The sequence below is a fragment of the Gasterosteus aculeatus genome, chromosome 1 (assembly GCF_964276395.1).
Source record: "Gasterosteus aculeatus chromosome 1, fGasAcu3.hap1.1, whole genome shotgun sequence".
Taxonomy (NCBI): domain Eukaryota; kingdom Metazoa; phylum Chordata; class Actinopteri; order Perciformes; family Gasterosteidae; genus Gasterosteus; species Gasterosteus aculeatus.
In genome coordinates, this window is record NC_135688.1 from 31,145,723 (window position 1) to 31,166,752 (window position 21,030).

The 21,030-nt window shown below is 49.2% G+C and overlaps 4 protein-coding genes across 4 annotated transcripts; all 4 read left to right on the plus strand.

The window, feature by feature from the left end:
• The first annotated feature begins 320 nt into the window (after positions 1–320).
• On the plus strand, positions 321–3,624 carry f7l (coagulation factor VII, like). Its single transcript, XM_040173817.2, has 8 exons — positions 321–462; positions 1,039–1,205; positions 1,285–1,309; positions 1,395–1,508; positions 1,587–1,730; positions 2,478–2,566; positions 2,665–2,785; positions 2,900–3,624. Exons 1-8 carry the CDS (start codon positions 375–377, stop codon positions 3,445–3,447), a joined length of 1,296 nt encoding a protein of 431 aa, XP_040029751.2. The 5' UTR covers positions 321–374; the 3' UTR covers positions 3,448–3,624.
• A 735-nt stretch (positions 3,625–4,359) lies between these two features.
• On the plus strand, positions 4,360–7,597 carry f7 (coagulation factor VII). Its single transcript, XM_040173935.2, has 8 exons — positions 4,360–4,480; positions 4,602–4,792; positions 4,865–4,889; positions 5,274–5,387; positions 5,662–5,808; positions 6,348–6,463; positions 6,694–6,814; positions 6,901–7,597. The coding sequence occupies exons 1-8, from the start codon at positions 4,420–4,422 to the stop codon at positions 7,473–7,475; spliced, it is 1,350 nt and encodes a 449-aa protein (XP_040029869.1). The 5' UTR covers positions 4,360–4,419; the 3' UTR covers positions 7,476–7,597.
• Positions 7,598–8,123: 526 nt separating this feature from the next.
• On the plus strand, positions 8,124–12,409 carry f7i (coagulation factor VIIi). Its single transcript, XM_040173921.2, has 8 exons — positions 8,124–8,285; positions 8,366–8,529; positions 8,635–8,659; positions 8,972–9,085; positions 9,174–9,311; positions 9,755–9,864; positions 11,325–11,445; positions 11,587–12,409. Exons 1-8 carry the CDS (start codon positions 8,183–8,185, stop codon positions 12,222–12,224), a joined length of 1,413 nt encoding a protein of 470 aa, XP_040029855.1. The 5' UTR covers positions 8,124–8,182; the 3' UTR covers positions 12,225–12,409.
• A 943-nt stretch (positions 12,410–13,352) lies between these two features.
• On the plus strand, positions 13,353–20,985 carry LOC120826291 (uncharacterized). Its single transcript, XM_078091525.1, has 17 exons — positions 13,353–13,504; positions 14,391–14,551; positions 14,805–14,829; positions 14,917–15,030; positions 15,347–15,478; positions 15,605–15,876; positions 16,042–16,159; positions 16,225–16,412; positions 16,927–17,348; positions 18,357–18,457; positions 18,928–19,088; positions 19,165–19,189; positions 19,311–19,478; positions 19,560–19,691; positions 19,765–19,844; positions 19,929–20,067; positions 20,279–20,985. Exons 1-17 carry the CDS (start codon positions 13,441–13,443, stop codon positions 20,929–20,931), a joined length of 2,955 nt encoding a protein of 984 aa, XP_077947651.1. The 5' UTR covers positions 13,353–13,440; the 3' UTR covers positions 20,932–20,985.
• Positions 20,986–21,030: the final 45 nt, after the last annotated feature.

Sequence of the window (21,030 nt, forward strand, 5' to 3'; positions counted from 1 at the left end):
ATTGTTTTTAATTACAACATATTTTAATGCTGTTTACCTTTAAATAAAGTACTTTTTCCTGCAATACTATTTTGAAAACCTTTCACACAGTAAACACATGATATAATGCAGTAGTACTAGTCGACACATTAGTATAAAATGTTACTTTATTCAGCTGATACTACTTGTACTGTTGAATAAAGGGACTTATTTTCAGGCGTTTTATCGACAGCAAAACTTCTTGAAGTCAGATAAATGAAGCAAAGAGTTGTACATGAGAGACATTGTACTTTTTAGTCTGATAATGGTACTTCGAGGGAGCAGTACTGCAGTATTTGTATCTCGTATCGGCGAGAGGGTCCTGTGTGTTTTTCTGACCTTTGATCAGAACAAACATGGCGTCCGTCGGCAGAGAAACGAGGCAACTCTTGTTCCTTCGACTCCTCATCGCTACCATCCCAGCATGCAACGGGGTTCCCGAAGGTCAGTGTCAGCGTTCCTTCTTCTTCAGTTTTCATATCAGATGTCGAGTCTTTTACTTCTCTTCGCCGTAGAATTCTGTGAAAAGTTTGTCAAGTTACGTTGTCATGTTAGCTTAGCTATTGTAAATGACGAGGTACTTTTAGGTTACTTTGGAGTAAAACAAAGGTCTTGTGTTTTGTATGTTTGAGTCAAAGCATTAGCACTTTGTTAGCTTAGCATATGTCCAGCAACCTTTCACTCACTGGTTTAGCCTGTTTTCGTCCATCGCCATCTTGATTTCCTTTATGTCAACTTCTGTTTTTTCTTGAAGACTTGAAACTAGAGACCATAAACTGGTGTTTACTGAGGGAATAACTGGTGTTTACTGAGGGAATAACTCGTGTTTACTGAGGGAATAACTCGTGTTTACTGAGGGAATAACTCGTGTTTACTGAGGGAATAACTCAAGAGAGAAGTAGTCATTTTCTTATAGACTTCTATGGGACCGGAGGAGTCGCCCCCTGCTGGTCGCTACACAGAATGCAGCTTTTACACACGAAGCACTGAGCCTTTTTCCTTGTGCATGTGTAAATAAAGTGGGCGTGTTCGTGAGCAGACCGGAGGCCAGCGTTTTCCTGCACCGCTCTCGTCGAGCCAACTTCCTGTTTGAGGAGCTGAGGAGCGGCGATGTGGAGCGCGAGTGTCTGGAAGAGAAGTGCTCCTACGAGGAGGCCAAGGAGATCTTCTCCTTGCCTCAGCAGCTGGTGGGTTCCTCCTCTTGCTGTGACACAGGGTCCTGTTACCGTAGTTACCGTGGTTAACCAGCGTTGTTTCTCCTCTCAGGAGAACTTCTGGAGGCTCTACACAAGTACGTCATCTGGGGACACAGATCATACCTGTCTCACCTGTTAACGTCTGAGGACACTGATCATACCTGTCTCACCTGTCTGCAGCGGTGGACCACTGCCTGTCATCTCCCTGTAAGAACGGAGCCTCGTGCACCCGATTGGTCAACACTTACTCTTGCAAATGTCCACCTCGTTACCACGGCAACCACTGTGACAAAGGTAGTGTTCTCATTATTTCACCGACCGCTCGTGAAGAAGAAGAAGGGATTTAAATTGTCTCTCTGTGACCCTGCGCAGTGATTGTGACCTCACACGGCTGTCGCTATAGAAACGGCGGTTGTGAACATTTCTGCCGGGGGTTCCGGGATCGTCCTCACGTGTGTTTCTGCGCTCCGGGTTACCGCCTGCACACCGACGCCAGCTCCTGTCTGCCCCCCTCAGGTCAGCGATGCACTCTTCTTCTGTATTGTTGATCCTAAATGCCGTAGCGACCACGTAGGCGTCATGTTGATCACCATAGCAACAGACTTTACCTGAGTAACCACAAGTTACCGTTACATTACATGACACTGACGCTTTTATCCAAAGCGACTTAAAATAAGTGCATTTCAACCATAAGGAGACAAACTCAGAAGAACAAGAAACAAGAAAGAGCAATTTCATCAAATAAGCAACTTGCTGTAGATAAGAACCATTATAAGTCCAATGTAAGTGCTGCAGTTAGTTAGTGTGTTAGTGGAGGTAGAGTCTGAAGAGGTGTGTCTTTAGTCTGAAGATGTGAAGGCTCTCTGTGGTCCTGATGTCTTCAGAGACCTCCTTCCACCATTTAGGAGCAGGACAGCAAAGAGTGGAGATCTAGTCGAGTGTTTTGCTCTCAGTGAGGAGGAACAAGCAGTTTATCACATGCAGAGAGGAGAGTGCGGGTCGGGATGTCGGGTTGGACCAGGTCCTGGATGGAAGCTGGACCCCATCCAGTGAGGAGAGCGGAGAAGTGGAGTAGTGTGGGAGAAAAAACACCTTAAAAACACACACATCAGCTACCCCACATCACCTTATTTACTCCCTCGCGACACCTGTAGAAACCGCCTACACAGACCGAAAGAGACCCAGTAGCTTCGCGGCTACATGTTAGCAGCTAGGTGGCTACATGTTAGCTCCCCCCATCACGCTGTTATGCCTCTGGTTCAGATTCGGTGGCCTGCGGAATGCGTCGGGACTTCATTGGCCCGAGGGTAGTGAACGGCGAGATCTGCCCCAAAGGTCACTGTCCATGGCAGGTAAGAACTTGTAGTTACCTGGAGTACAGGTAAGAACCTAGACGCGTTACCTGTGGTGCAGACCGCATGATGATGGTCACCCAACTTTCTGTTTTCAGGCTCTACTCAAGGAAAACGGCACCTTCATCTGCGGCGCTGTGGTTGTGTCCAACCGATGGGTTCTGACCGCCGCCCACTGCGTCTGGAGGAAACCCGCCGCAGTCTTCAACGTTACTGTGGGTGAGAAGGCCACTCCTTTGACCTGTAACCTCCTTCTTCCTGTCCCATTCCTTCTTTGACCTCTGACCTCCTCCGTTGTGTCCCACTCCTCCTCTGACCTCCTCCCCCTCTTAGGCGAACACGACCTGACGAGGGTCGAGGGCACCGAGCAGCACCGGCGTGTGCGGAAGGTTCTGATCCACCGCGCCTACAACAAGAGCAGCTGGGACAGCGACCTGGCGCTGCTCCGGCTGCACCGACCCGTGAAACTGGGCCCCTATGTGGTGCCGGTGTGCCTCCCAGCAAAAAACAGCACCTTTGTGAGAACCCTGGAGAACATCCGGCACGCCACCGTGTCAGGCTGGGGCCACCTGGCACAGAACGGGGCCGTCGCCAACGTGCTCCAACGGCTGACCCTGCCGCGGGTCCCGCTGCAGGATTGCCGGCTGCACACTGGGCTGCAGGTCACTGGGAACATGGTCTGCGCCGGGTTTCGGTCCGGCGGGCGGGACGCCTGCAAGGGGGACAGCGGTGGGCCCCTAGTGACCCGCTACAAGAAGACCTGGTTCCTCACGGGTGTGGTGAGCTGGGGAAAAGGCTGTGCCAACAAGAACCTCTACGGCATCTACACCAAGGTCAGCAACTTCCTGGTCTGGATCGAGGATGTGATGTCCAGCGCCTGAATACGGGTCGTAACCAGAACACTGTGAAGAAGACGTCCTACTAAAGAGACAACTTATTTAGGAGACGTCTTATTTAGGAGAAATTATATTAAAGAGACGTCAGAGACGTTTTACTGAGGAGACGTCTTAATGGTGGTTAATAGTTCTGGTGAACGAAATAAAGACAAGAGAACTTTCTGTGTTCATGTTTGTTTATTTCTTTAGGAGTATTTAAAGTAAACAACTCTGTGTGAGCTGGTTCCGCTCCAATAAGTCTTTGTGCTAAGCTAGCAGCATTTTGGAACCCATCGAGGCGAGGACCTGCACCTGGTCTGGTGGGGGGGGGGGTTAGGGGGCGGAGGTAAGGGGGTGGGGGGGGTTTAGGGGGTGGAGGTAAGGGGTGGAGGTAAGGGGGGTGGGGGGGGGTGTTTAGGGGGCGGAGGTAAGGGGGGCGGGGGGTTAGGGGGCGGAGGTAAGGGGGCGGGGGGGGGTTAGGGGGGGGGGGGGGGTTAGGGGGCGGAGGTAAGGGGGGCGGGGGGGTTAGGGGGCAGAGGTAAGGGGGGTGGGGGGGTGTTTAGGGGGCGGAGGTAAGGGGGGCGGGGGGTTAGGGGGCGGAGGTAAGGGGGCGGGGGGGGGTTAGGGGGGGGGGGTTAGGGGGCGGAGGTAAGGGGGGCGGGGGGGTTAGGGGGCAGAGGTAAGGGGGGTGGGGGGGTGTTTAGGGGGCGGAGGTAAGGGGGGCGGGGGGTTAGGGGGCGGAGGTAAGGGGGGCGGTGGGTTAGGGGGCGGAGGTAAGGGGGGTGGGGGGGTTGTTTAGGGGGCGGAGGTAAGGGGGGCGGGGGGGGTTAGGGGGCGGAGGTAAGGGGGGCGGGGGGGTTGTTTAGGGGGCGGAGGTAAGGGGGGCGGGGGGGGTTAGGGGGCGGAGGTAAGGGGGGCGGGGGGGACTTTGCACCTCTGGATTCACAGACAAGCACAGCTGCAAACTGAAAGCCAACTATGTGGATGAGAGTCTTCTTCACCTTTGTCTTCGTCTTCTCCAGCTGCCGGTCAGCTTCAGGTGAGGAGGTCAAAGTACCACAGAAGAAGAACAGTTGGATCTTCAGCCTGATGTTAAACTTCCTTTAGCGTGCTACAGGAACCGTATGTAAGGAACGACCTCTTCCCCCTCTGTTTGGAAGTGTTCCTGGACCCTGATCGGGCCAATGGCCTCCTGGACACGGACCGGGCCAACGTCGTCCAGGTCCGGACCCGGAGGTACAACTCGGGCTGGCTGGAGGAGCTGCAGGTGGGGGACCTGAAGAGGGAGTGTCTTGAGGAGCGGTGCTCCTATGAGGAGGCCCGGGAGGTGTTTGAGCACGACCGGACCACGGTGAGATCGGTGCTGTACTGTGGAACCCACTTTGTCAGCTTCAGACCTGATGATCTCTCTCTCTCTCCCCAGGCCGAGTTCTGGAGGACGTACAGCCGTAAGCAACCTTCTGTTTCCTCGTTAGCCAGATGCTAACAGATGCTAACAAAGGTCCAGGACCCTGATCCTGAACCATCTTCAGACCAGAGCGGGGATATAAATGACATCTGAGGTTATGTAGATTAACTCCAATGAGATGTGTGGTGTCGGTTATTGTCTGTTTTTCTTTGTAAACTTTTCTGTGTTTAACAATCGTTTGCGTTTAACTGATCTATTGTAAAAGTTTAAATGAGAAAATGAGTCGCAACAATTAATAATCTTGAAGTGACACATTTTGTTTTAAAGTCTTCTCCTGACAGTTCTTTTGGTTCCAGGTTGATCTACTGGCATGTGAATGGTTTATCGTACACAATAGTACATCTAATACTATTGTGTGTTTCAGTACCAGACGCCTGTTTGTCGAGTCCTTGTCAAAATGGAGGAAGCTGCTCTGCTCAGGCTTCGTCCTACAGCTGCTTCTGCCTCCCTCGCTTCAGCGGACTGAACTGTGAGCTCGGTGAGCAGACGTGAACATCACTGATGTTTCATTGTTGTGGAGAACCTCAGGGTTCTGTTATGGGTCCTCTTGGGCAGGACTTTGGGCTGTTATCAGGCCGTATACTATATAAATATATATGCATAGAAATGTTTACACGATAGAATACAGAAAAACCAGACAAATATATATTTGTTTTTGTTATATATATTATCTTATTTTATCAAGTTAATGTTCCTGGTTGAGCAGTTTATGATAGATTATTTAACATATTAAGATGTATCCCTGGTCTCAGACTCCACGACGGTTCATGAAAGTTGTCTCCTGGAGAACGGAGGCTGTGATCATTTCTGTGAGGAAGACGAGGGAGGACGAAGGCTGAATTGCTCGTGTGCAGACGGCTACTTCCTGGATGAGGACGGGAGGAGCTGCACATCGACAGGTTATCATTATTATGACTATGAAACAAAGTGATTGAGTCTATCAGCGTGGAAAAGGTTACGTTCTAAAGCTTTGGGCCTCCAGCAGTGAGTCTCACAGTGAGAGCAGTTATCCACAAATGGCAAAACGTGGCCCAAAACGTGGCCTCGTCAAGAGTCCCGACCCGAATCCGGGTGGGATGCTGCGGCATGACCTTAAAAAGGAGGTTCAGGCTCGAAATCCCTCCACAGCTGTAAAAGACTCATTGCCAGACGCGTGATGGCCGTTGTTGCTGCTCAGGCGGCCCGACCGCTTATCGTTTAGGGGCAATCACCTTTTCACACAGTATGTCCGGATTTCTCCCCCTTAATAATAAAAACCTTCATTTAAAAACTGCATTTTGTGTTTACTTGCGTTATCTTTGTCTAATATTTAAAGTTGTTTGATGATCTGAAACATTTAAGTGTCCCACACAGCTGTGTGTACATACACACATTCATAAGATCTGCTTCGTGAGCTCATGCACGTTGAGATGATCAGATCTCGTCTCCATGGTTACAGGACCGATAGCCTGCGGAATGGTTCCGGTTCTGAAGCAGAACCAATTGGAGTCGCCGGACTCCCTGGCTCGGATCGTCGGGGGGACAGAGTGCCCCAAAGGAGAATGCCCCTGGCAGGTAGGCAGAGGTCAAAGGTCAGCGGTCACGCACGCTGGTTACACATGTTGCTCCTTTGACTCCGGAGTCCAAAGTGTCAGCAAACAGAACTCTATGAAAAACAACGGGTGTCAGGCTGAGACGGATCTAAGACATACGGTTCTGGTAGTTCTGGTTTCTCTTGTTCTACTTCCTGGTGGTTCTGATTCTACTTGTTTTTTCTTCCTGGTGGTTCTGGCTGTGTCCTGGAGGTTCTACTGCTGCACAAAGGAAAAGCTTTCTGTGGAGGAGTGATCTACAAACCCACCTGGATCCTTACAGCCTCTCACTGCATGGAGGACGTCGAGGTCCGCTTCCTGGAGGTGATCGCAGGTACGAATCCCCCTGGGTCAGAGCCAGCAGAACCTAGCAGAACTACGGACCCACCATTATGGTTAACCCTTCTGTCCGTCCCCAAGGTGAGCACAACACAGAGGTGCTGGAGGGCACGGAGCAGCGCCTCCAGGTTTCCCAGGTCATCACCCACCAGAACTACTCCAAGACCACGGTGGACCACGACGTGGCGCTCCTCCGCCTGGCGGGGCCGGTCCGGTACTCCACCTACGCCGTGCCGGCCTGCTTGCCCACCCGCCGGCTGGCGGAGCGCGAGTTGTGGGCGGTGGGCCTACACACGGTGAGCGGGTGGGGGCGCATGTCGGAGAAGGGCCCCACCTCGGACTTGTTGCGCCGCCTGCGGGTTCCGAGGATCCGGACCCAGCGATGCCAGGAGGAGAGCGGCGTGCGGCTCACGCAGAACATGTTCTGCGCCGGGTACATCGAGGGCCGCCAGGACTCGTGCAAGGGAGACAGCGGCGGGCCCCTGGTGACCGAGTACCGGGGGACGTGGTTCCTGCTGGGCATCGTCAGCTGGGGGAGGGGCTGCGCCCGGCCGGGCCAGTACGGCATCTACACCCGGGTCTCCAACTACCTGGACTGGATCCACAACCACACGGCCCACATCGGAGAGGCTTCAGCACTCAACGGGACGGCCTGAAGTTATAATGTTATTACGGCTTTATTATCGATGTGATGAAATGATTATATCCCTACTTACCCAATTTCTCTGAAACCGATAACATGAAAATATGTTGGACAATAAGAAACATTTTCCCCAAACATGCGTCTTTATTATCATTATTATTAAGGCTTTATTACCAATATTTTGGCTTCATTATCAAAATCATCCACGTTGTATTTTTAAGTTTTAAGTTCCTTAAGTTTGCATTATTATTATAATTATTGCTTTACTATTATTGATAAAAATTGTTAAGTCTTTTACTATTGATATAGCTTTACTGTCAAAATGAAATATTACATATATAAAATAATTATAATATTATTACATTATGGCTTTATTATTAATATTATTATTCGTTTGGCTTTATTATCATTGATATTAAGCTTTTATTATTTCTCTCACATAATTTAATAACATATTTAACCTATATATTTAATTGTATATTCAGTGTACGAACATAATAAAAGACCTTGAGGATGTTCCTATCTTATTGTAGTATTTTCATAGTATAGTGTTACTGCATCAAGCTGGGAGTACTTGTGTACTTGCAGTACTTCCAGCTGATACTAACTTGGGAGGCGTGTCTACCAGCCTGATGAGGGGTCAGAGGTCGGTGGGCGTTGCTCAATAGAAGCATTGATACGCCCCGTGTCCTTGTTGTGTTGAGTCACTCTGAACTCATCATGCTGGAGAGGAGCTGCTGTCCCAGGGTCCTGGTCCTGGTCCTGGTCCTGGTCCTGGTCCTGGATCTGGTGTCAGGCGTTGCTGCGGCAGGAGAGATGAGCTGTGAGGTTCTGATCATGTATCAGTGTCACATGAATGCAGATTGAAGCTGGGAGTTGACGGCGTGGTGGCGATGTGTTCAGTGCGGGTGGAGAAGCAGGAGGCCCTCGGGCTGCTGGCCAGGCGGAGGAGAGCCAACAGCGGCTTCCTGGAGGAGCTGAAGCAAGGAGACCTGGAGAGGGAGTGCAGGGAGGAGATCTGCGACTACGAGGAGGCGCGTGAGGTGTTCGAGGACGACGGCCGCACGGTGAGCCTCAAACCTCCATTCCACTTTTTCAATATATAGGAATTAAGTTATGATGAATAATGAATATTTGTGGGACATAAAATAAAAAGATATATTTCTTTACAGAAACAATTCTGGCTGTCTTATAATCGTGAGTAAGAACTTTAACATATCTGGTCATAATGTTCATATTTTAGGGCAGAAGCAGAATACGGTTAATAATAAAGATATATTTAAGTAAAAACCCTGATGAGCTTCATATTCGGAGATTATGATCCGTTTATTGATAATGCAGGGATGGATGAACATTATTGATCCTCATTCTTCTGAACAACAAACAGCTGATGACTCAACAGTTTCTTTAGAGATCAAAGGTTCTGTAGAGGCTCGTTCGCGGTTCTGACCCGAACCTCAATAACCAGCTGGTCCTGATAAAGGATGAAGTGTGACGTCATACCCTCAGGGCGCGACCCTTGCCTGGAGAACCCGTGCCGTAATAACGGGACATGCGTGTACCTGGAGACGACGTACCAGTGCTACTGCGCCGAGGGCTTTGAGGGGCGGTTCTGTCAGACAGGTAAATAATATAACGCTGATGATTAAAGTCATTTATCACAACATTGTATGAATGAACATGTTGGTGGTTTGACCTTGACTCGCCTCAGAGGTCGAGGACTTCCTGAAGTGTCTCTACAACAACGGCCAGTGTGAGCACTACTGCGACGGCTCGGGGGAACGCCGCAGATGTTCGTGCGCCGACGGGTTCAAACTGGGGGAGGACGGCCGGCGGTGTGTCGCCCAGGGTACAAGTACTAACTGAACTAGTAATAGCACACAGATTATCGGAGTATTCTTCTTGGTGGGGCAGTTCAGCTTGTGACCAGCGGGGGCAGCAGACTGGAAGCAGCAGAACAAAGTTAAACGCTTCTCCTCATCGTCGCTCCAGAAAAGATGAACTATTTACAGATTAGTGTTCATGGTTCAGAATGAACAGCGATCGATGCTTCGGCTCATTATTACCAATATAACAGCTTAATAAATTCACATATTCATCCTGCAGGTGAAGGGACTTAAATAAGTACTTTAGTACACATTTGAGGTAGATATTTTAATTTAGATTTTTACTGCTCTACATTGAGTTGCTTTCTCAATTAAAAACTAATGACTGATGATGTATTCTTTGTAAGTCATTTGTAATAGATTTGACTACTTCCTCACGCTGTGTTCCTGTATTTCTGTGTTGCAGTGGAGTTTCCCTGTGGTCAGCTTCCGGAAACCGGCGTGAACCAGACTGTGGGGGCTCAGACCCGGCTGGTGGGGGGGAACCAATGCCCGAGAGGACAGTGTCCCTGGCAGGTAAAGTGCGTTCAGAGGATCACGTACAACGTCTATGACAGCCTATCAGCGCCGAGATGCTCCCCGTCGCCACGACGACCTGCAGACACGGGATCCCCAGCGGTCTGGGATAAATCTCTTTAACAAACAGCAGACAACCATATGTGCATTTTTACATCATTTTATATCACTGCACTGAATATTAGAGCAATAAGGTACGAGAGGCTGTACTTTACCACCCAGTAACAGCTGGGGGGCGTTGCTAGGCAACACACGAACAGATGAGTCTGCGTCTTTACGTCGCGTCGACGCACTGGTTTCACTTCCTGGTTGTAAAGTCGTGCGTGTGTTGCAGAGCGATTCACCTCCAGAACAACAGGTGGAGTCACGTGTTCTGTTGAAGACGACCTGGAGAGTCACGTCTTTGTGTGTGGAAGTCGCTGGTTGCTTTATTTATTGATCATAGACTTTATTGCCCCGTGCATCCACACTGCTGCTTTTCATCAAGGACACATTTGTCCCGTATTTTCCTCCACGACTTTGTTCCCTCGTTGGTGGAGATCTCCCTCCATGAATCAGAGGCCATCCGGCGTCCTCATAGTCCGCCAATGACGACTTGTACAAGCGCTCATATTTAAAAGCTCTTCAGTCTGATCCGTTCTCTCGTAAACGTTCTTCCTTTTAATAACGGCCGTATTGTGCTGTGAAAACGGAGACGTGAGACTCCGTAAAGGACGTAGTCAGAGACCAATCACAGCCTGGTGCTGCAGGAGGCTGCGCCGCTTTACACGCTGGTCTAGAAAAATGGGTCGACGCACGCAAGGAGGCGTGAAAAGACACGCAAGGGACACCCAAGGGACACGCAAGGGACACGCAGGGGACACGCAGGGGACACGCAGGGGGCTCCAGCGTCTGCGTGTAAAAGCTCACGTTGCCCCAAACCGATCAAACCGATCAAACCGATCAAACCGATCAAACTGATCAAACCGATCAAACCGATGAAACTGATCAAACCGATCAAACTGATCAAACCGATCAAACCGATCAAACTGTTCAAACTGTTCAAACTGTTCAAACCGATCAAACCGATCAAACCGATCAAACTGATCAAACCGATCAAACCGATCAAACTGTTCAAACCGATCAAACCGATCAAACCGATCAAACCGATCAAACCGATCAAACTGATCAAACCGATCACTTGTGGGATTTCCCTTTTCTCCAGCTTTTCCTCCCCGGTTGACGCGGAGGAAAAGCTGGAATTGGACCACACATGATGCTTCAAGAGTCCTGCGGCGTGTTCGGCGCACAATGAGGCGGCGTCATGACAACGAGGCGCGTTACCGTCGAGTCATAGAGGTCATTCCAGTGGTTCGTCCTCTGGAGACAATTGGAATCTGTCTCCATTTTTTAAATCTTGGTCTTTGGAGGGTCAGCGGTTCTTCCTCAGGGGACTCAGAGGCTTTCCTTCCCTCCATTAGGTTCTGGTCCAGTTCAACGGACTCAGTCACTGTGGAGGCGCTCTGATCAAACCCGACTGGGTCGTCACCGCGGCCCACTGTATCCACGGCAACCTGCCTCAGAGCCTCGTGGTGGTAGCAGGTAGTTCATCCATACTTCTCATCACTTGGTAAACTAGGAGTATTGATCTACAGGTGTTTTCTGAAGATTGTTGCATAAAGATATTTACAAAAGTCATTTTGTCAAATGAAGTTGACGCAGCGAACGCCTCTCTGTAACCAGGGGAACACAACCTGGACCTGCACGAAGGCACGGAACAGCGGCTGCCCGTTTCCATGGCGATAGCCCACGAGGGCTACGTCCCGGCGACCGGTGACAACGACGTGGCGCTGCTGCGTCTCACCCGCCCCGCCGCCCTGAGCGGCCTCGCCCTTCCTGTCTGCCTGCCCACCAGAGGCCTCGCCGAGCGGGAGCTGCTGGCGACCCGCTACCACACCGTGTCCGGCTGGGGCAAGAGGACAAGCGGGGGCAACAAGGCCGACGCCCCCTCCGCCCCCGTCTCCCCAGTCCTGCGCAGGATGTCCGTGCCCATCCTCCTGAACTCCCAGTGCTCCCAGAAGGCCCAGTTCAACTTCACCGCCAACATGCTGTGCGCGGGGTACCTGGAGGGGCGACAGGACAGTTGCCGCGGCGATGACGGGAGCCCGCTGGTGACGCTCCACGGCTCCACCCACTTCCTGACCGGCGTGGTTGGCTGGGGGCGGGGCTGCTCACACCCGGGGTATTATGGGGTGTACGCCAACGTGGCCCACTTTGTGGACTGGGCGGAGGGCGTCATGAAGGACCCGCCCACCATATCCACGGCCAATGAGACGGCAGCACACACAGATTTGGAAATGCTGCAACACAAAGTGGTTTAATGAAGCAGTAATGAAGTGACCTGCTGTTAATGGGGAATTGATTATGATTGATTATGATTGAGAAGTGATGGATAACTTGTTTGACTGTAAAAACGAATACAAACCAAACCAAATGTGAGATTATTGGTCGTTTTTTGTTGTAATTCAAGGCTGCTTCTACTTGAATAAAATACTTTAACAGTTGAGTACCTGTAATATTTACTGTTATTGTCTCCTTCTCCATCCAGTCAGAGACCAACTCTTCTCTTCCTCTGTGAACATCTGGAAACCATCCGCTGTCATAAAACATCTGGACATCACAAGCTGCCCTGTGGTCGAGTCGCATCCAAATATAACAACACACCAAGTCGAGTTTTTACTGCAGTACAATGAATAAAACTACACTATACCTGACAGGGAAAACCTCACAACCCGAAGAACGTATACAGAGCTGATAGAGAAGGTCAACTTCTTCCTATTCAATGTCATTTAGGAAGATCTGCTTCACCTCCGGAGCGGGATGTATTTCAGGCAGAGAAGAACCTTTCTCCGTCTTTTTCAATTCAGAGCAAATAGTTAAACTATGAACGTTTAGATATTACGAAATGTGTCCAAGGTACAGAAGCCGAATGTCACCACACACGTTGTTCCCTTTCAGCTCGATTGTTAGTTTATAATCACACTGAACTAGAAGTAGAGTTTTAGTTTCCTAATCACCAACAAACGAAAGATTTATTCTCAACGTTTGTAACGTTGGGACTTAGAAAGTGACGCAGTGAAAGCGACCTGTGGAGGCGGCGACCTCTAGACGTCCTCTTATATTCTTCTCATAACATTTAAAATAAAAGCGTTTGGAATTTACGTATAACGAGATGAATCGCTGACAATCCATTTCATGTTTCCTTGAGTTGACACGTCAAGTTTACATGACTCTTGGCCGTGTGCCGACGTCCCGGCCTCCTCCGGAGGCCCCGAAGGGTCACAACGAAGATCCAAACACACAGAGCGCTTCGTTCATGAGGCTGTGGGAGCGTGACAGCAGTGCATTCTGGGACTCCAGTACAGTCGTCACATATTTAAGCTTCCGGCTCACATAAGCCCCGCCCTCTCGCCCTCTCGCCCTCGCCCCTCACACAGGTCATTGCCCTCGCTCCCGCCCCTCCTCTCTCCCCGTCTGTCCACAGTCAGACTCCATTGCTTCCACTAGACACACCGGAGCTCTCGTCCATCCGGGGCCATGTTTTGGTTTGACCAAACGTCCTCCGTCCTCCTGCTGCTCCACCTGAGCGCCGCTCACGCCAGTAAGTCGACCTTCACCTGACCTGGGATACAGAGTTAAAGCGACGTGGAGCATGTTGCTTGCTGGTGGGGGAGGGGGTGGGTTTGCATGTTGATTGGCGGCTTGCAGGTGACACTTGACACGACCGGTTTCTTTTGTCGATTCTGACAGATTCTTTCTGACTGACAGCAGCTAAATCTCTTATCGTTGGACAAAGAACATCCTCGCTGGGCCCTGATTGGTGCAAAATGTAGTCCTGCAAATGTTGAATTTATAACTTTTTAGTATTTAATAATATGTGGTGACGATATAGATGAATAAGTACGGTTCATCCCGATGGAAGCATGAATGATGAGGTCATCACACAACAGGGATTTCACTTATAGCCTCATGGTGGCGCTAAAGGACGAGTCAGAGGATCATCCTATGGGGAACATGACAACGTATCTGCTAAATCTTGATAGACACTGTGACTTACTGATGGAGCTAAATTAAAATCATCAGATTACCACTTTCTTTAGGAGTCATCTTCTGGGGAATATGAACATTTGAACCAAAGTTCATGAACTAAACCCAGACGTTGACAGGACATTTTACTCAACATTTTAATGTAAATCTTGTGATGGCGCTGACAGGAGTCCTTAAACATCATTAGGATTCATCTTCAGGGGACCGTGAATCTCACAGTTATTGAGATACTGGATGAGTGAAAAGTCAGAGGTCAACCGAATCAATATGATACATCCTATGGGGACAATGAACGTCTGAAGAACTTTTGATCGCAGTCCAACAGCAGTTGTTGGGATATATCAGTCAGAACCATCTCCATCTCACACAAAACAACGGGTTTTAGGACTCTTACTCTAACAAATACAAACTAAATATAAAATAAAACCTGTGTCTTACAGTATTTTTGGACGGCGAGGCGGCCAACCAAGTTCTGACCCGATGGAGACGTGCCAACAGCTTCCTAGAGGAACTGAAACAAGGCAACCTGGAGAGGGAGTGCATGGAAGAGGCCTGCAACCACGAGGAGGCGCGAGAGATCTTCGAAGACGAAGCTAAAACTGTAACAACCCAAGACACTGAAAAACAAAACTATGAGATATTTCTGAAAAGCTGTGTGTTAGATAGCACGTCCTAGCTTGACTTAGCTCAAAGTAGCTTAGCACAAAGCCTGGCTTAGCTCCGTAGTAAAAACTCCAATGGTGTTTGAGCAAGCCAGCAGTTTGGAGCTAGTTGCTTAGCTTTAAAATCCACTGAGACACACACATCTGATCACAGGTTCTTCTTATTTCATCTTTGCTGTTGTTTTTTTGCAGAAGGAATTCTGGAACAAATATTTTGGTAAGGACGTTGTTCTGTTCAGTCGAAATGAACCAAACCAACACGGTGACTTAAATTCAGTGGTAATAAACTCTGTTCGTCCTGCAGACGGCGACGCATGCGAGTCGACGCCCTGCGCCAATCAGGGAGTTTGCACCGACGCAATCGGCACCTACACCTGCTACTGCCAGGCCGGCTACCAGGGCTTCAACTGTGAAATTGGTACGGAACCAGAACTGGAACCGTCGGTTAGAGAGGACCAGTCGCTTAGGATTCATCTGGTAAAACCAGGATCTCCAATTTCTTTAGGAGTCATTTCCAACAGTTCATGAAACTCCACCCAAAGTTGTAACATTTTAAACTTAAATCTTAACTTGACAGGTTCTGGATGGTTTGTGTGAGTTAACCTACTGGTAGAAATAGGATTAGGGGTTAGGGTTAAAAGTCAAATCAGTAAGATACAACCTGATGGGAACACGAACGTCTAAACCACATTACGACGTCTCGGTTTGACGCCATTTCTTTTGGGTCTTTACAGTTATTCCGGAGCTCTGTGAGAATAAGAACGGCGGCTGTGAACATTTCTGTAAGGTGGAGCGAGGGAACATTCACTGCTCGTGTGCCGACGGATATTACCTGGGGTCAGACGACAAGTCCTGCGACTCCAACGGTGAAAAAGTGGTTTTACTATTTTTTTATATTGAATTCTTTGGGAAGATGATAAAGAAACCTGTAGCATCACCGTCAGGGACATTTCTAATGAACGTACTTCTGACCTCTGACCTTTTTCTTGCAGAACCCTTCAGATGCGGCACCGTTGTCACCAAAAGCACCCGGACTGTTTTCAGGTACGTGCGTCAGAACACAACCAACGGCAACGGCACCGTATCGAAGGCCAACGGGTTGAAGGACACTGGGTCAAACGTCACCACGACAGCAGCCTCGCTTCCCAATGACTACGTGTTGCCGGATGGTGCGATTTTTGAGGACATGGTGGTCCCTGATATGGCGGATATGACCCGCATTGTCAACGGAGAGAACTGTCCCCCGGGACAATGTCCATGGCAGGTAAGGAGCGTTATCATCCAGGTGTCCATCACTGTCCCTACGGACATCTAGTCGTTAATTCCCATTCAGCTGTCCATTGTGCCCCTTAATGGACATTTGGTAGTCCATTATCATCTGTCTCCACATGGACCATTAGAAGTCAGATGTCCGTCCTTATCCCCTCAGGCGCTCCTCCTGGACGAGGAGAACGTAGGGTTCTGCGGTGGAACCATCCTCACTAATTACATCATCCTAACCGCCGCCCACTGCATGAACAAATCCCGCTACATCTACGTCAAGCTTGGTAAGTCCCACCCACAGGCGGTCGGGTCCGAAACCGTCCAAACTGACCCCTTCGTATGCGTTCAGGTGAGTTTGACGTGCTGGTGGATGACGGTAACGAAGCCACCCACACCGTGGAGACCCTCATCACCCACTCCATGTACCGGAAGGACACTTACAACAACGACATTGCGCTCATCAAGCTGGCCACGCCCATCAAGTTCTCCAGGTTCATCTTGCCGGCCTGCTTGCCTGATCCGGTCTTTGCTGAAAAGGTGAACTTTCTGTCAACCCACCTGAACAGAAGAAGTTTCGACGCTGTTAAATGCAGAATTGTCTCTCGGCTCTCAGAACTCATGTTTCTACGGTAAATATGAATCAGGAGCAGGTTAGCTTAGCATATTGTAAAAAAGATAAACTGCTGACGTTGGCTCAGTTCAAAGGTAAAAAGGTCTTTCTACCAGCAGCTCACAGATTCATTATTTATATCCCATTTTCTTTTGCAAATAAGTCAGCAAACATCAAACAATTTCTCGACTTGTCGTGGTTGCTAGGTAACCCATGTAGATGTCAGGAAGTCATGAGCTCAAGCCGGGAAATAGTCCCCAACCCAATTAATGGAATTCTTAGATGCTTAGAGTTCATCTAAGAGCCAGTGGTAAAAGTAAGTGTGGCTACGCTAGGTCTTTAGCACTGTTCAGAGTTAAACGATTGCTCATATTCCCTCTACAGGACAAGGATAAATCTTGTAAATAGTAAAATACTTTCCTAAAAAGAATGCTCTCACAGGTGCTGATGCGCCAGGAGGACGGCATGGTCAGCGGGTTTGGCCGACTCGGCGAACGCCAGGAGACCTCCACTATCCTGCAGCGCCTCACCATGCCCTACGTGGACCGCAACACCTGCTTGCAGTCCACCCAGTTGCGCATCTCTCCCCGCATGTTCTGCGCCGGTTACGACACCATAGCCAAGGACGCCTGCCAGGGCGACAGCGGCGGGCCGCACGTCACACGCTACTCTGACACCTACTTTGTCACCGGCATCGTTAGCTGGGGCGAAGGATGCGCAAAGAAAGGCAAGTACGGCGTCTACACGCAGGTCTCCAAGTACATCAGTTGGATCCGGCAGGGCATCGACGGGCTGATGCAGAAGGGGAGGAGAGGCGTCCGGGCCAGGAGGCACCAGGGCGCCATCGAGAGGCTGGTCCTGTAGCGCCGCGTCGCCGCTCTACTTAAAAAATAAAATTCAAACACGTCATCTGTTTCTTCTTCTACAGGACATTTTCAATATTGCGAAATATGTATGAAACTGACTTAATTGAATTTTCTGACGTATTAGCTTATTAAGTAAAAACATTTCAGTTAATTCTTCTGTTCCGTAACAAAAACGTTTAATTTGTGTCTGTTTCATGTATTTTTTATGAGTCAATGTCAGATATAAGCTTTAAAGCTGAAATTAAAGCACAATAAAGGAATATCATTACAACAGCCCGTTTCTCTCTACTGGTGAATTTTTCTCAACACATTCATTTACTGGTGTAGTATTCAAATAAATACTTATATAATATCTCATTTCAAAGGTCATCCTTATAGATTGGAGCTGAAACGAAAAAAACTAAAACAACTAAGTCAACAGTTTCAGTCATAAATTCTCAGATTGATCGATCAACTTATTTGTAGATTAATTAGAGAAATCAATACAAATGAATATATAAACAATAATTTTGTGAAATCGCTGTACCAAGAATTGCTGTTAGCATTTAGCATCATGTTAGCATTCTTTGCTGAGATAATAAAGCTTCTGTGTGTCTCAGACTTCATGTTCTTTCTGTGTTTGCTTTGAAATGAATCATCTCTTGTTGACCGACACGAACAAACAGGAGGATCAGGGGTCAGAGGTCGAAGCCGCTGCTTATTTTTGTGCGACAGACCAGAGTCCATCAGAACTCAGCGTGTCTCTTTTAACACTTTGTGGGAACAGACGTAAAAATCCCAGCGTTTTCAAAGAGCTCATCGTAGTGGCTCAAATTAGCACTTAAGCTAACGTAATGCTACATGCTAATCAGATGGAATCAGATATTGTTTAAATGAGTGAACCAAACTCATAACAGCGTATTTAACATTTAGGGGAAACCTCCCTGGACTCATCAGAGTGTGTGTGTGTGTGTGTGTGTGTGTGTGTGTGTGTGTGTGTGTGTGTGTGTGTGTGTGTGTGTGAGACAGACAGGCAGTCGGTGTCATGGCGGTCGGCATCATGTCGACATCTCTTCCGTCTCTATATCTCCTCGCCTGCTTCCTTCAGGTTCTCATCCAGGGACAAGGTAAGACCTCTGACCTCTGACCCCCGTTGCCTTCGTTTGTTTAAACGTTGTTGAATCGGCTGCAGCGCGTTCAATCGGTTATCTTTTGATAAACGGATCATTCCAATCAATAAGTTAACCAATATTAAACCTGTGTACTGCAAATGAGCTGTCAGCTAATGTTATATTCTAAAATAGTTACAGTAGAAATAGGTCATATTTGTGTACAAGTACACATACAAGTACAGAACAGTTCATTGCGGAGTTAGAATTATTATAATCAAACAATAATTAACACAGCATTTATTATGATGATTAAATAATGATGTTGTCAATGTGATTTATTCTAATAATCAAAAAACTAAAATAATGGAGTTGTCTGGTGTTCATTATTTAAAAAAAAAAGTAAATTAAATTATTTCAAATGATTATTACAATAATGAAATGGTCTCCAGTGTTTATCATAATGATAACTATTAAACATTCCCCAGTGTTCCGCGCCCCTCAGGACCACCAGGTGTTCCTGAGGTCCAGGAGAGCCAACATGTACCTGGTGGAGGAGATCCTTCAGGGGAACCTGGAGCGCGAGTGTCACGAGGAGCGTTGCAGCTTTGAGGAGGCGCGCGAGTACTTTGAGAACACGGAGAAGACGGTGAGGCTCCATCAACAATCAATAATCAATATTCCTGTGGAAGCGAAGTGGTTTTAACGGGCTGGTTTCTCTACAGATCGCCTTCTGGACCGTTTACTACGGTGAGCTTCAGTTAACAGAAGCGAATTACACCTTTCAGGAAATGCCTTTTATACACATATAAATGTTGCACTCGCTTTCTTGCATTTACTGTACGTATTGATCTGATCGGCGTTTGATCAGATGGGGATCAGTGTGACCCCCCCCCCTGTCTGCACGGAGGGAACTGCACCGATAAAGTGGGGGGGTTCAACTGCTCCTGCCCCCCCCCCCACTACGGACCGGCCTGTGAACTGGGAGCTCCGGGGGACGGAGGTCAGCCGGCCTCCGCGCCACAGGTCACTGCGGCAGGTTCGGACCACGCCCACCGCCACCTCGCCCCCCCCCCTCTGAGCGAATATAGAACTAAATAAAACACATGGACGGTTTCAGAGCTCCTCGAGTGTCCGACTGAGGGGCCGACGGCTTGTCACCAGCTGTGCTCGCCGTCCTCCCGCTCCTTTTCCTGCTCCTGTCTGCCGGGATTCAAACTACAGAGCGACGGGCGGAGATGCCGGCCTGAAGGTCCGACGTCAGACACCACCAGGTTCCCCGACCAGCTGTACATGCCGGACTAACCGCGGCTTTGTGTCCCCAGCGGCGTTCCCCTGCGGGAGACTCCCCGGTGGCCTCGACGCCACCCTGATGGCGTGTCGCCACGGCAACTGTCCCTGGCAGGTAAGGGGGTCTCGGCCAATCAGGACGAGGCATGAGCTCATTTTTGGCTCAATTCAGCGTAGGCTTTTTGTTGTGCTCGCTCAGGTCACCCTGCTGAGCAGCAGAGGGGCGGAGCTTTGTGACGGTGTGGTGCTGGGACGCCGATCCGTGCTGACCGCCGCCAGCTGCCTCCAGACGGACCCCAACTCGGCCCTCCGACCTTCTGACTTCTCTGTGGTCGCCGGTATGAAGTTTGTTACTTACTTTGTAACTAATATGTCAACAGGTGAGATTTAAAGTGTCCAGGTGCTAACGGACATATTAACAGGTCACATGAAGCGTGTTTATCGGATGCCATTTGGTCCTGAGTCAAAGTTCATGAACAGACTTTTATTTTTAAAGTCACGCCTTCACAATAAAAGTCTTATGGATGATACCATGTTCCCTTCTCCCAGGCGACAGCGAGGAGAAGACGCCCGTCCACGCGGTGTACGTCCACGACCGATTCCGTACTGATCACCATGACAACGACCTAGCCCTCCTCGAGCTGGCCCGCCCCCTGTCCTTTGGCCCTGCCCTCATCCAGCTATGCCTGCCTGAAAAGGACTTCAGCGAAAATGTCTTGATGCATTCTGGGAGGACAGGGCTCGCCACGAAGAGGGGAGTGCGGATCCAGGAACTGGTCTACATGACGCTGGACGAGTGTCGCACACAGATGAACGTCTCGTACCCACTCAGCAACAAAATGTTCTGCATGAGGAACCCGAATGGACCTCTGGGGAACCGGGATGGACGTTTAGGGAAGAAGAACAGACCCTTAGGGAACCAGAATAAGTCTTTAGAGAACCAGATCAAATCCGTAAGGAACCAAAATGGGACGTCAAAGACTCAGAAAGGCTCCCGGCGATGCGGGGGCCCAATGCCGGGGACGCCGGTTGCCACGGTGGATCGGGGGACGGCGTTCCTGACGGGCCTGATGATGTCATCGGGGTGCGACGGCCTGGTGTTCACCAAATTGTCGCGCTACCTGAGCTGGATTCGACCCCGGCTGGATGCAACAGAGGGTCACATGACCTCGCAGGTCAGCCAACACCCATTTTACAAATGACTCATGGAATAATCCTCCTTTCCTCTGTGAATAATAAAGGTTCTAACCAAATGACTCCAGATGTTCGGTTATTGAGAAGAACAGCAGATTCCAACAGTA

Bases quoted from the DNA above. Each gene is read 5' to 3' on its own strand.
- f7i (XM_040173921.2), top strand. From the start codon at position 8,183: ATGCTGGAGAGGAGCTGCTGTCCCAGGGTCCTGGTCCTGGTCCTGGTC. The intron at 8,530-8,634 runs GTGAGCCTCAAA...ATTTCTTTACAG, and splicing joins TCGAGGACGACGGCCGCACG to AAACAATTCTGGCTGTCTTA. The intron at 11,446-11,586 runs GTAGTTCATCCA...CTCTGTAACCAG, and splicing joins GAGCCTCGTGGTGGTAGCAG to GGGAACACAACCTGGACCTG.
- f7l (XM_040173817.2), top strand. From the start codon at position 375: ATGGCGTCCGTCGGCAGAGAAACGAGGCAACTCTTGTTCCTTCGACTC. The intron at 463-1,038 runs GTCAGTGTCAGC...GTGTAAATAAAG, and splicing joins ATGCAACGGGGTTCCCGAAG to TGGGCGTGTTCGTGAGCAGA. The intron at 2,567-2,664 runs GTAAGAACTTGT...TTCTGTTTTCAG, and splicing joins AAGGTCACTGTCCATGGCAG to GCTCTACTCAAGGAAAACGG.
- LOC120826291 (XM_078091525.1), top strand. From the start codon at position 13,441: ATGTTTTGGTTTGACCAAACGTCCTCCGTCCTCCTGCTGCTCCACCTG. The intron at 15,877-16,041 runs GTAAGGAGCGTT...TTATCCCCTCAG, and splicing joins CGGGACAATGTCCATGGCAG to GCGCTCCTCCTGGACGAGGA. The intron at 19,089-19,164 runs GTGAGGCTCCAT...GTTTCTCTACAG, and splicing joins TTGAGAACACGGAGAAGACG to ATCGCCTTCTGGACCGTTTA.
- f7 (XM_040173935.2), top strand. From the start codon at position 4,420: ATGTGGATGAGAGTCTTCTTCACCTTTGTCTTCGTCTTCTCCAGCTGC. The intron at 6,464-6,693 runs GTAGGCAGAGGT...TGTGTCCTGGAG, and splicing joins AAGGAGAATGCCCCTGGCAG to GTTCTACTGCTGCACAAAGG. The intron at 6,815-6,900 runs GTACGAATCCCC...TCCGTCCCCAAG, and splicing joins CTTCCTGGAGGTGATCGCAG to GTGAGCACAACACAGAGGTG.